This window comes from Lissotriton vulgaris, chromosome 5, assembly GCF_964263255.1.
Source record: "Lissotriton vulgaris chromosome 5, aLisVul1.2, whole genome shotgun sequence".
Lineage (NCBI taxonomy): Eukaryota > Metazoa > Chordata > Amphibia > Caudata > Salamandridae > Lissotriton > Lissotriton vulgaris.
In genome coordinates, this window is record NC_141693.1 from 1,927,141,748 (window position 1) to 1,927,156,157 (window position 14,410).

The 14,410-nt window shown below is 47.8% G+C and overlaps 1 protein-coding gene across 15 annotated transcripts in view; it reads right to left on the bottom strand.

Moving 5' to 3' along the window:
• Positions 1-14,410, bottom strand: part of TNXB (tenascin XB) — a 743,838-nt gene that overhangs the window by 87,454 nt on the left and 641,974 nt on the right. For all 15 annotated transcript variants that reach the window (XM_086924531.1, XM_086924530.1, XM_086924535.1 and 12 more), the window contains one exon: positions 3,765-3,884. In XM_086924531.1, coding sequence (XP_086780657.1) covers positions 3,765-3,884 — 120 coding nt within the window. The remainder of the gene's footprint in view (positions 1-3,764; positions 3,885-14,410) is intronic.

A 14,410-nucleotide genomic window follows, 5' to 3' on the forward strand; every position in this document is an offset into this window, starting at 1 on the left:
TCTACCGGAGGAAGATGGTCCTCTTCCGAGCAAGCCCTTCACATCAATTGCCTCAAATTGATGACAGGCTCCTTCGCGGTGAAGTGTTGGACAAAGTACAGGATCCAAACTTCTGTTCTGCTAAAAATGGACAATGTAGAGCGGTACGCTACATCAATCACCTCGGGGGGACGTGGTCCACGGCATTGTCGAATCTGGCAAGCGATCTTTGAGAATACTGCCTAGCCAACCACATATCCCTAGCTGCGGAGCATCTGCCGGGGTCATCGTACCAAGTGGCAGACTGGTGCTCTCGTCACTGGAAAGACACCAGTCTCTGGCAAGTACATCCTAGTGTTTTCAGGGAGATCCAATCTCGATGGGGTCCCTTCTCGTGGACATTTTTGCCTACCGGCTGCACACCCAACTGAAGCGTTACTACAGTTGGCGACCGGATCCGGAGGCGCTGACAGTGGATGCCTTTCTCCTGGATTGGAGCAAGGAACTGGGTTATGCGTTTCCCCCCTTCGCGATGATCATGCGGCTGTCAACCCAGGTGAGGAGACAACAGGCGGACCTAGTGGTGATTACTCCAGTGTGGAGGTCGCAAGCCTGGTTTTCAGTTCTGATGGAACTTTCCTGGGATTTTCCAATCCCTCTACCCCTCTGTCAAGATCTCCTCAGGGGAATCCTCATCACCTTCTGATCACCGGCGGTCTGCGGTTGATGGCCTGGCGGGTTACAGGCAACGCTGGAAAGTCCCAGGCCTTTCGGAGGATGATGCCGTTTTGCTTTCTAAGTCATGGGCTGAGAGCACCAATAAGAGCTACCGATCCGCATGGTCGCGGTGGGGGAGTTGATGTCTGCGACAACAGATGGATCCGATGGGGGCAGACATTGTCTACATCCTTAACTTCTTAGCCTCGCTCGCGAAGGAGGGCTTGGCCTATAGGTCGATCAACACCTTTCGTTCAGCGATTTCGGCGGGGCATGTCCCAGTGGATAATCACCCAGTCGGTGAACATCCCCTGGTTTGCAAATTATTGCGAGGTATAAGGCTTTCTATTCCTCCGTGACCTCGTTACTCGGTGTTATGGGACATGAACAAGGTTCAAAACCTGTTTCGAAGCTGGCCATCAAATAAGTATTTACCACGAAAGCAAATGTCGGCTAAGCTAGCGATGCTGCTATGTTTGGTTTCATGTTGCAGAGTGTCGGATGTGAGGGCCCTCGATATTACTTGTCGTTTTTTCACTCCGGAAGTAGTTACCTTTAACATTTCTAGACAGGACTCCCGGTCAGTGTCTTATCCTGCTTTCCCTGACATCCCAAAGTTATGTGTGGTCCGAGCTCTTAAGGCCTACAAGGTGGCAACAGTAGATATACGTCTACAGGGCGTGAATCAGTTGTTTATCGCTCTTACCAAACCACACAAGGCGGTTTCTTCTCCTACGATTTCCAGCTGGGTCGGCGGGGTGATGCAGGAAGCAGGCATAGACACTTCCCGTTTTGGGGCTCATTCAGTGAGGGGTGCAATGGCATCCAAAGCTTTCTACCTGGGAGCACGGCTAGAGGATATATTGAATGCCGCAGACTGGTCTTCAGACTGGTCTTCTGATTCCACCTTCAAGAGATTCTATTTTAAACCAGTGGTATCCCTGGGATTGTTGGTGGTGAGCAAGCTTTAAACTCCGGTCCTGCCATAGAATGCAAAATTTCATAGCTAACGTGCAGGAAAGTTTCAATTCTATTAAGGACGCTTTACATGAATTAGCCCCATTGTTTTTTTGGTCTGGAGTAAGAATAGAAAATGTGACTCCCCTGCCTAGTGTTTCTTGGATTGTAGTTAGAATAGTAAATCTGATCCTCCTGAACATCTGCTTTTCTCATTGATGTTTCTTTAGACTTACAATAGTGTATTTGAAATTTTTTAATGATTCAATATTGTTGTATCATGTATTTTAAATTGGCTTTAGAATAGTAAATTGTACATTATTAGGAAATTTGTTTTAGTATTGCAAAAGATGAACATCCATTGTGAGAAGGTAATTAGGTAGATGCGCTGTGCTATGGTTGATCAGTTGTACAGGGGTGTGGAATTTAATAAAATATCTACTTGTCCATGGAGCAGGTGCTTCATAAATCTACTTGTCCTGTAGCAAAATCCACTTGTCCCTTTTGTTACATGTAATGCGGCAACAAGTTATGGCAGCCATCTCATTATATCAGAGCTCTGATATAGCCTCTCGGATTATGCCATATACCATATTAGGGTTTGAATATGAGCCATTCACTTGCGTTGCCATGTTTCCGCAGATCTCCATACTGGGGCTGAGGGTAGTGGTAAGCAAAAGTTCCAGGGTCTGTGCAAACCTACTAACTTGTATGTTTTAAATGTTTTCACTCTTCTCTAATCTGTTCCCATGCTGAGAAAAATTGGAACTTTACTCCTCAATGGCAGATGTGAAACTTCTTCCAGGGTTCGGAAAAAAGTGGTTGGAGGGAAAATGAATTTGTTTAAACCCTCAGATTTTTGCGTGAGTAAATCTAGTCATGCATATTTGCTCATGCTAAAATGCAGTTGATAAATATTTTCTAGGAGTACTCTTTCTTAGCCTACTGCTGTAAACTCTTTTGGATTCACAGAAGTTGTTTATATGCACTTAATGCAAGGACATATACTATTGGTGCCCTTTTGAGACTTTCTTTAATAATTGGGCCCCTAATCAGATCTGGTATTAACCATGACATTTCGTGTAAATTCTGTCTCTCTCTCTATTGGCTGGCTTCACTGTGAGTGACATCATTCTGCTCTTTCACAAGGAGCATATCGGCACACAATGTAGTGTTTGTTATAATTGTGAGGGCCCAGCAGCTCCAACATCAATAAGGTTTTACAAAAACCATGCCAAAACAAGTCACACAAAACCAAAAAAAGGCTGACCACCAATTTAAGACTTGCTGGCTTTGCCAGTGCTTGTTTATTTTTATGTTTCAAATAATCCCATTGAAACTAGTTACACTGATTTTCCATTATGAATCTTCTTTGGGTAATACTAGCATGCATCAACACATTTTACTAAATGATGCTGTAAAGAAATGGTACCTAAAAGTTTACAGCAGTTTAGCTAAAAAAAAATTCCTACTTGCATTTTTTGTGAACAATTTGTTTTGAAAGCAAAGACTCCTCAATCTTGCTTCTAAGCTTCTGCAAATAATTGCATCCAACCATCGAGAATTTTGGCAGCATTATACAAAGCTTCATGTTGCTAAACTCTGAAAACATTTGTGCACATTTGCATTTTGGACACTGGTACCACTGTCAGTAGTGCAGTCCAAGCTTAAAACATTTACTTCGAGTGCTCACCCTAATAATAAAGGCTTTGCATTATTGAACCGTGTATATACAGGTTTGAACAGCATTAACACATGGGCACAAATGTTACCATAACTGCAGACAATCACCTTCTCTGATCCATAATTTGTTACTATCATCTGGCAGCCAAGCGGTTTGTGCTGTAGGGGGTTGGGCCTACTTGTCCCAAGGACAAAATACAAATTAAAACGTGTTGCCCTTGACCCCAAACAAAATGTCCTGGGCGTCAGGCTAGAGGAATTCCACATCCTTGTAATATGTTAACCTTTAGCAAAACTCAACATATCAACACAGATGCTCAACAAGAAGTTCTGCCATTCCTCAGCAAAAGATTCATTGTTGCCAAGTAAAATCAGTTATACATACTAATCGACAATTAGTGCACGAAGGTTAAGGCTCTTTTACTCACCATTGTGTGCGCTAAATGTGACTACATAGGTGTCAACTGTGGCAAGTGCTGGCCTCCACAACAGCAGTGCTGACGTTTCGGTAACGTTGATTGCTCTAAGGTCTGTCGGCCCGTCAGGGACTGTAAAACAAGAGAGGATTCTTTACCGAGGTCTGTCACTGTACAATCCCAATGACCACAGTGAAACATGTAAATATATGCAGAGAATTATAGTGATACATTGTTGCATACTAAAGGCACATGGTCACATTACAGCAGGAACTACGTCACATGTTAACCACAATGAAACTTCCCATCATCCATCTGCACAGGCAGTGACATTACTGGATTTCTCTTCCATCTGCACAGGAAGTTATATCATTGGTCTCCCACAAAACTGTTTTCACTTAATGGAGGCTGCAGCGAGGATGCATATGGAATGCACCTATGGTGTGCCACCGGCAAGTCCACCTGCGTCCAAACTCCTGGTCCTCCTTCCACCCACCTACTCCACCGTGACCATCCGTGCCCTGTCACAACTCCCAGTGCTGCCGCCTCACATGTTTCCCAAAACTGAAGGTGCATTCTCCTGTGTCACATGTACCCTCTCACATCCACCTCTGCCCCTGAAGCACCTCACACAAGCCACACACTCGACCACACATGCCCGATCCCCCACCCTCAGACACCACAACCCTCCCTGTCCTCCATACTCTTCAACATTTGCTTCCTTGTGAAATACGCCACTTACATTTGAGATCTGCCACACAAATGTTCACAGGCCTGCTCTTCCTGACTGGCTTTCCCATTTGGTCCCATCATAGTTATTGTAATCCCCCTGGATACTAGATCACAGGACAGCATAAACAGACCTGCAGGCAGAAACGCTTTCATCTTCGAAGAATCCATCCAATGCTTCACCACCTCGGAAAGCATCACCAGCACCATGAAACACTTGATGTTCAAACTCCTCATCACCCCCAGCTACACCCTGAGCTGCACCCTCGTCTAGCACCCTCAAAGACCATACCCCAACTTTGGCAGCACTAGCACTGACTTTGTCACACTCCTGGATCCTTGACTCCAGTGCCTTCATCCTCCTCAGCGACCTCCACTACCACCTGGAAGACCTCACTGATCCCAACACAACCAAGCTCCTCAGTGTGGAAGGCCCCACATACGCAATTGGTCAGCAACTGGCCTCCATCTTCACTAGCTTCTGCATTATGAATGTATACAAACCCCCACTGACCCTCTGGTCCGACAACATCGATCAAATTCAGCATACTCTTTGCACACCACCCCAGAAACATAATCGCAAAATATTCACAATACAACTGTAAAGAGCTTAGAATCATTCGGGTCTTTCGAACTCCTACATCACTGGCCTCGACACAACAACCTTCCTGAATCCATCTCCACCCTCGACCCTTGGATCACCACCTGCGCAGATGGCATGACCCTCCTCAAAGCGACCAAAGTAGTGAGAACCAGAATGCAAGTAAGCAGGTAAATGAAAAAGCTCAGACTCCGCAAAAGCAAATGCAAGCAACTTAAACGCAGAACTCATAACGGCAGACACGAGTCCATACAAATCCACCCTCAGCCGCTACCATCAGCAAATCAAAGCCATCACACACTCCGCTCTCAATGACCACATGCAAAGAAGCACCAACAGTGCCACAGATATCTTTGCCATAGTGAAAAACTGCACCTCTCTGGCACCAAGCTGCACCAGCATCACCCCCTCTCAGGATCTATGCACTCAGCTGACCCTATTCTTCTGAAATAAGATCACCAGCATCTATGTTAACTTTGAACCCTAACTGGACCCTTTTATCCTAGCGTCCCTCCAGCCCAACACCTAGAGGCCACCCTGACCATCTGGCCCATCATCAACACTCACAAAACTGCAACAACCATGCACTCCATACATTCTGGTGCACCTTTGGGCCCCTGCCCTCACCACATCTTCTTCATGGGACTGGATCCCATCAGCGCAGCCATCACCCTGATTGTGAACAACTCAATCATCCTAGCCACCCATCGTGATGCCTGGAAACACCCCACAGTACTCCGCCTCCTCAAGAAGCCCTCATCAGTCCAAAAGATGCCAGCCATCTACCAACCTATCTCCCTGCAAAAATTATGGAAAAAAATCATAAAGAAATGCCTAGCTACCCACCTCACTGTCAACCACCTCCTCTACACCACTCAATTCAGATTCAGGCTCAACACAGTATAGAGACCACCCTCATTGCCGTCACTAAAGACATCCGGATGATCATGGACAGAGGTAACACTGTGGCCCTCATCTTACTAACTATTTCTGCAGCCGTTAACATTGTCTCCCACCCCATCCTTATCCGACAACTGCATGAAGGCTACTTCTAAGGTCCTGCACTTTGCTGGATTTGCTCCTTCTTGAAAGGCCACACCCATTTGTTACCATTTTTATTCGAATACTTTTATGCATTCACAAGAGCAGTAATCAAATTAGTAAAGTAATAGCTTATCGCATTTCGCTGTTTTTACACAGTTATGCAAAATACATTTGTTATGTTTCCATGTTAGCACTTCATGTGTTTTTGTATTGATGCACTTTGTAACCACAGCATATTATGATACAATCCACTGCTCCTTTTATATAGATGACCCCGGGGAATCACAAGTATTCCCACGTTTTACAGACATATGAATCAGACAATACACCAAAAACCATAAATACCTAACTTTTGTAAACAGTTTAACAGCGTGTCGTCCAGTGGGTCTACCTTTCATACATTTATGTGGGATCTGATCTCAAATCTGGGGGGAAGCTTACATATCTCTGAGTGAAGGATCATTGTGGTTCTATGGCGGAAGTAGGGTTGCCACATTCATGTTGACGCTCCAACCCAACATGCCTCACATAGTCCATGTAGTGCCTCAGGGAGTGATTGTGCACTCTTGGTCGCATCTACACTATCATCCGAGTTTACCTCATTTCTACTATCCCAGACTCTCAGAACTTCCGTTTACAGTACCGCCAGCGTGCGACAGTGAACCCTTCATGTGTCCTCTATCAGTAATGCCCTCTTCTCTGCTTTGGCCCTCATGTCAACGATTCTTACCCATGCCGCCACTGTAGGGCTCATAGCCGCCATCCATGTCAGCGCTATTTGTCTTCGCACTAGGACCAGGACCAGGTCCACAAATCTGGATCCCATCTTTCTTGACTTGGATCTGGGGAATCGGCCCAACTGGCAGTCCTTCATCGAGCAGGGGAATGTGCGAGCCGGTGCCCTGTTGATGGATGCCATTACTGACTCCCAAAAGCCACGCAATCTTGTACATCCCCATATCATGTGGGCAAATCCTTGCATTCTGCTCTCTGTATCTAAGACACCAGCAGTCTTCACCCCCATACATGATGTGCAATCTGTGAGGGTCAGATATGCCATGTGGATATAGTTAAATTAGATGACCTTAGATTTGGTGTTTCTGGACACCTGCTTCGGGCTCCCAGTACCTGGTTCCATTCCTTGTCCAATAGGTCTCTCCCTATTATCTTGCCACATTTTTCACACATCGAACGGTTTCCTGACCATCTCTAACTGCGCTCTGTAGAGCCATTTCACAAGGTGCCTAGTTGCACCTAGTGTTACCAGTGCCTGGAAGACCCCATGAGTCTTCAGTTCCTGAATGCCAATCTGCCATAAATCTTCAAACGTTCTCACTACAGCATGATAGGTCAGGAAGTGAGCTTGAGGTCGGCCATACTGGGATAGGAAATCATCTAGTGGGATGAGTTCCTACTGCTAGAACATGAATCCACACTCAGCCCCACTCTATTCAATGCATAAATGGACTCACTTGAGAGCATCTCCGACACCCACAGAGACAATATCATATTTTATGATTACAACACCCAAACACCTGGACCAATTTCTCTACCTGCATGACCAAAGTCGCCAGATGGATGAAAACCAAATGTCTCAAACTCAACACAGACCAGCCCAAAGTAGTAATCTTCGGTAAAAACACCAAAGTCTGGGACTCCACGTGGTGGCCTGCCGAACTCAGACCCACACCCCTCCTGGCAACCCACGCCAAGAACCTTGGAATAGTAATCGATAACCAACACACCATGAGAGACCAAGTGAGCGCAGGCTTCGTCTCCTGCTTCCACAGACACAAGATGCTCAAAAAGGTCTACAAATGGCTCCCCACCAAAATTCGCAAAATCATCATCCAAGCCCTCATCAACAGCAGGCTGGACTACATCAATGCACTGTGTGCTGGAATAAAAAATCAACTGACCAGAACAATCCAGACCATACAAAACTTAGCAGCCAGGCTCTGCCTCAACCTCCCAGCACGCTTTCACATCACAGCACACCTCAAAGAGCTCCACTGGCTCCCTATTCACAGACAAGCACAATTCAAACTCCTCACGCACACATACAAAGCCTCACATAAAATTAGACCCATATACCTCAACATCGGCATAAAGTCTACAAACCTACTAGACACCTCCATTCAGCCGGAAAGCTACTCGCCAACACAATCCGATCACCCTAGAACCAGATCTGGCAGTCAGGCCTTCTCCTACTTTGCTCGTAAATCCTGGGGCAACATGTCCCTGCACAACACAGCCTCCTCCTCAGTTCTTGAATTTCACAAGAAACTCAAGACCTGGCTGTTCATCTAGCCCTGACCCTAGCTTGGCACATACAGCTCCTGTTTCAGCACCAGGATACCCTCCAGGATGAGTCGTGCACTATGCAAATAAACATGGCATGACACCATTCGAATTCACACAGTCTGTGAGTTCCCAAGGTCTGAACTCTAGATAACCTATCACTACTCAACCTCTGCAGGAACAGAGCTCGGTGCTGAACTGTGCTTTTAGCCAGTGAAGTTAAACTGCTCAGTACCTAACTAGAGAAGGAATGTGGGAAAAAAGTTTTTTTTTTTTAAATTTTCAATAATACTATATACAACAAAACTGAGTCATGTCATGTTACGCATCACATATGGCGTAAATACAAAACTTATACACGGTTGGCGGTGGCTGTGGTACGCGTCGAGGATGAAATGTCTCTATGCTCCAACAGATACGCAGTAAAGGCACCCAAAACTCTTTTGTGCGGGACCGGGCGGGCAATTCCTCCTCATAAGTCTTCAGGGTGTCCCTGCAGTACACTAGATCTGCTATACATTTCTGAGTCGTTGGGCGGAGTTTACTGTCCCAGTGCATAGACACTCTACCCTTTGCCATTAGTAATGCTATCGCAGGTAGTTTCTTCTTGGCTGACTGTGTCATGTGGAGAAGACCCAGAATGCACACCGGCATGTAGTACTCTATATCACACTTTGTGACACTGAGAATAATGTTGACCACCTCCACCCATTAGCCTCTAACTTTCTCACAGCTTCATTCTAGGTGTACAAAGTCCGCCTCCTACTTCCCAGAACTATGGCAGGCAGAGTCTACCCTTAGGCCCTGTCGCCACAGTTTCAGGGGTGTGTGGTAGGCCTGATGAAGATATTTTAGGTGAATAATGCGTAGGCTACCGTTTGGTGTCAGCATTTCTGTTAGCCTGCAGCAAATTGTCGAGTCTTCCCGGGCGTGGATCTAGTTTCTGGTGCGCTCACTTGGTCTCACTTGGTCTCTCATGGTCTCTCATGGTGTGTTGGTTATCGATTACTATTCCAAGGTTCTTGGCGTGGATCTAGTTTCTGGTTCCACCTTTCGAGGGCCCTTGTGTTAGGTCGGGTCTGTTCTCTTTGCATTGTTTGATAAAGTTTGGCCACTAAGTGTCTACTAGTAAGGTCTGCTCATTTGTAGTGGAGCCAGGACTGGGGGCTCTGCTGGGAAGCTGGGGTATAGGGCTTTGATGGCCGCCCTCAGTCTGTGATTGATGAATCTAAACAACAGAATATGATTGCTAATATAATGCAGCGTGTCAACTTCCACAAATCGTCCCTCTGCATATAGGTCGCCCATTGTGCTCATGCCCACGTCGCGTAGCATGGTAACGCTGCCGGCGTCCTGTGTCGCCGATTATACACGGCGGTTGTCAAGCGGAATGGCAGGGACGTATATTGGTAGTTTACTAACCATTTTACCCAGCTAACTCCATGCCTCGGCTGTGGCCTTCTGTGTGGGGGACTTCCTTGCACGGCAGAATATGGTGTAGTGGTATGGGGTGTGCATCTCAGGGGTTAGAGGCGGCAGACCCGGAAACTGAGATCGGCCCTGGACCAGGGTTCAATTCCCCGCCTCGGCGGGTCTTGGGCTAAAAATTCCACGGACTCGATAATTCTCGCTCCGGTGCCTTCTCGACTCACGGGTTCACACTCTGCAACTCTGGGCAATAGCTTGCTTAATCTCCACAATGGCCCCTCGCGGCGGGATGCCTGGCTTTTACCTTGTGGATACCCTGCCGGGGTTATCTCACAGGGGAATACCAGGACGGGTTCCCTAGGCAAGCGCCGGGAAACCCACTGCGGGTAGCTGTGCGCTATATAAGCTCAAATACATTTACATTTACATTTACATCTCCCTCTTCCACAGCAAGGTGAGGCAGGTATTGCATCGGGTGGTACCAGTAGTGGGCGTAATGCACCTGAGCACACAGGTATTAAAGTTTGGGGCGGCAAGCCCATCCTGTTCGTAGGGGAGCGACAATGTGTCCCAGCTGATTCTCGCTTGCATCCCCGCCAACACCATTTTGTTTATATGCATTTATATTGTTTTGAAAAAATGGTTAGGTAGAGTATTTGGGATATTGTTGAATAGGTATAGGAATTTGGGTAATGTGACCATTTTTATGATAGCTATGCTATCTTCCAGTGTTAAGGGAAGTTTAACCCACTTGTCCATCTGCTTTTCAAGTTTGTCAATTGCCCTCCTGTAGTTAATTCTGATGACTGTTGCTGGATCCCTGTGGATCCAGATACCTCAAGGTCGGCCAAGTCACGCCGCTACTAAAAAAACCAGGGCTAGACACGGAGGATATGAGCAACTTTAGACCTGTGTTGAACCTACCTCTCCTAATCAAAATTCTGGAAAGATGTGTTCTGCCACAGTTAACCCAACACTTGGAGAACATCAAGCTCCTAGACCCACATCAATCGAGATTCAGAAAGGGATGCAGCACTGAAACCGCAATAATAAACGTCATAGACGATCTACACAAATCACTTAACTCAGACCAATGCTGACTTCTCATTCTTCTAGACCTATTGGCCGCTTTAGATACAGTTGATCACACCCTGTTCCTCAAACCTTCAAGAAAGAGCAGGCATCGAAATGACGGTCCTAAATTGGTTCTCCTCCTTTCTACACAACCGCTTGCAAAGAATAAAAATTAAAGACTTTGAATCTGACCCACTACCCGTCATCAGAGGAGTCCCACAAGGTTCAGTGCTCTCCCCCCAACTCTTTAATATCTACATGGAACCCCTCACCACAATACTCAGGAATTCCAACATCCCCTTCCACCTCTGAACTGGAAACCACCTCCATGGACGACATGGATATACTAAATGGCATGCTCAAAGAGGTTCAACAATGGCTCGCACTGAACCACCTTAAACTTAATCAAGAGAAAACTGAAGTTCGACTCATCTCCAACACAGACGAAAACCCCCATATCGAAGAATGTAAAAAAAGAAAGACTTAAAGATACAAATTTAACAGTCCCTCCGCCTTCTCAGTCCCACATCCCAACTATACTAGAGAACATCCCTTTTACATGATGAACCAATACTTCCTGAGTAGTGTCTAGCACACTCTCAGTTCTCAGAACTATTAATCACCAAGTATACAACAGTTTGAGGCTTACCCATTGGAGGGGTATGACAGAGTCCCATCTTACTCCCCTGTTGGTGTGGGGGTGGGCCGTGAGCCCTACATGATATAACGCACCAGCCAGTTCTTTAAGCAGGCAGGTGCTTCAGCCGGCATGAGTTTGTGTGGGGGCTTCGCGTCTTTTGGTGGTGGAGGTGCCCCGGCTATTGTGGCCTCCTGGGGAGGCCAGGCAATTGGTGATTTCAATCTTCATCGCTTTATCGGTGACTGTGCCGGTCGCCCTTCAGTGGAGATTCAGTGTAGGCCATGGGTGCCTTCGGCATGCCGAAGATCTTTTCTTTGCGTGTGATCTTGAGACGGGCCGGGTACAGCATGGCATATTTCGGAAAGGGCTTAAAACTTGGCTCTTTTCCTCTTAGTCCGGTCTCTTTTTAGGTTTCTTCTATTTCTGTTTTTATTTGACCTGTTGTGTTATGAGATTAGTGTGCAATCCAAAGCGTCGGGACACTCTTCTGAGTAGCTGTACGCTATACAAAACCCCTGCATAACATAACATAACATAACATATTTGATGTCAGCCTTCTGTAGGCGGTTCTTTACTTGCTGGTATTCGCGTCTGACTGACTGCACTTCCAAAGTGAAATCTGGGAAGAATAGCAGCGTGTTTCCTTGAAGGGTGATGGTCCTTTTTTCCCGTGCCAGTCATAGGACTGTGTCACGATTACTATAGTTTAAAAGTCAGGTCACACTTGGACGTGGCTGCGCCCCCGGCGGTGGGCGAGGCGCAAGGGTGCGGTGAGCTCTTTCGACTATTAGTGGGGGAGGCAGTGCTTCAGCTCCGAAGATGTCTTTCAGTAGAGTTTCCATAAATAGCTCCATGCACCCTGTGTTTGTCGACTCCGGTGATGCGCACGTTTTTGCTCCTCATTTTTGGCCTGTTTTTTAACCATTACCTTATCCATAATGAGGTTTTTCGTCTGTAATTCTTGCCTGGTGTCTATCTTGATGAAATGCGGGTTTCCATTTCTGTCATCCGGTTCGCTTGCCGATCTAAGTTGATGGACATGTGGTCCATGCAGAGATTTAGGTGGTCGATTTTGCCACCGATGGACAGCAGGCTTTGTTGCACCGCCACCAGCGTGGCTGCGAGTGTGTCCAGGCTCGTGCCATGTTCATCCTTGTTTGACGCTGTGTCGACCGTGGCGCAGGTGATTTTTTTTAATTCAAAAATTAGCTTGGGCTGCATTTTGTCTGTTTTCCCCATCTAGAGGAGGCACTATTGTCTTCTGTGTTAGAGGCAGTACTCGTGGGACAGGTATGCCGCCTCAAGTCCGTGCTAGTTGGTGTGATCAGGCTCCCTTGCGAGCAGTCAGCCCACCCGATGATTCTATTTTTTAGCCCACAGTTGCTCAGTGTTTTGGCGACCCCATTGGGCTGCACTCCTGAAGTCGCTAAACTGCCACCAGCCACTGGGTGACCACTGCATTCTCACTGCCCTGCTTCTGCAGCATGCAGGCCTCAACGCTGATGGCGTGCTGGGTGGGGCGCCCGGCTCTCCTCCTCTTCTGCCACCTGTAGCTTAGTGTGGGATGTGAAGTTTTAGCAACGTCCCTTACTAGCCAGTATGGGGGGGCCCCCCTCAGATATGTTCAACCAGAACCGGCAGGACCGCTGTGTCAGAACTGCATGTGCCCAAACGGCTGCACCGTATGCTCTGCGGCGGCAGGCGGCCAAAGCCAGCGGCCACGTCTTACGTTGACGGGGCACGTGTCTTACAGTCATCTGGCCAGCATCAACTCCCCGGGCCCTCAACCACCGCCCCAGGCACTGGTGAGCACGATGTCTGGCTTTGGGACGGCAATCTAAGGTCCCAGGTCGCCGACCGCGAGACACTGTGTATTCTGAATCAGCAGATCCCTCTACCGACTAGGCCCCACGAGTCTCTCAAGCCCCGCTCTCTTCTGGGCTGTCGTGCCCTCCGGGGGCAACCTCCTACGTGCTTAGCCCCGATGTCAGGGTAACCGTGCTCTAGTTCAGGTGTCCGTTGGGGCCTAGGCTTTGTTGGGCAGCTGTCTTCGAGCAAGGCCCCCCTCAGCAAGGATTTGGTGCTCCCGGAAGTTCACACAGTCTTTTGCTGGACCTGTGAGACATCTGAGCCACGCCAGAGGCTCTGCACCAAAGGCTACAAGCAGGTATTCCGGAGCCCGGAGGTCTCGCTGACACTGGTGCGAGCCGGCCACCCGCAGCCCTCCTCTAATCGTCGGGTCAGTGGGGCATCACCCCAGACCCGAGTCCCGCGCCAGAGCACCACCGGGCCAGAAGCTATGCGCGACTTACTTGTGCCGGCGCCACCGGCGTGGTGGAGCCTCAGCTGCGGCCTCGGTGGCACCCCACAGGCGTTGGCCCGTCCTGTCCCGGCCAGAACGCCCCGATGCCGCCCTGTGCTATTGCTGATTTCAAGGGCTCCTCTGGGCGTTTGGGCTGCTCTTGACTCATGCAGCCGGGTGCTCACCTCGGCCGCAGCCGTTACAGGACAACCTCCATTATTCTAGTTACCCTGAAGCTGGTCTGTGCTGCGGCTGCAGTGCGTGTTCTTCAGCTGTTCTGTTTCCGCCCGTGCCCACAGTTTTTACGAGGGCATACCTCTCAGTTTCACGCTGTTTCACTGGCTTTTTATGAGGATTTTAATTCATAGTGTGCTCAGGGCCGGCAGAGCTGCACTACAGTGCGCCCATTCTACCGTGGGCTCTCTATCGGTAAAAAGATGATCTAGCCGCCTATTGCGTCAGGGTGCTATACAGTACAACTGTATAATGTAACACAACAAATAACAGAGCATCTATACTGGGCCTGAGCACTCTGTGTT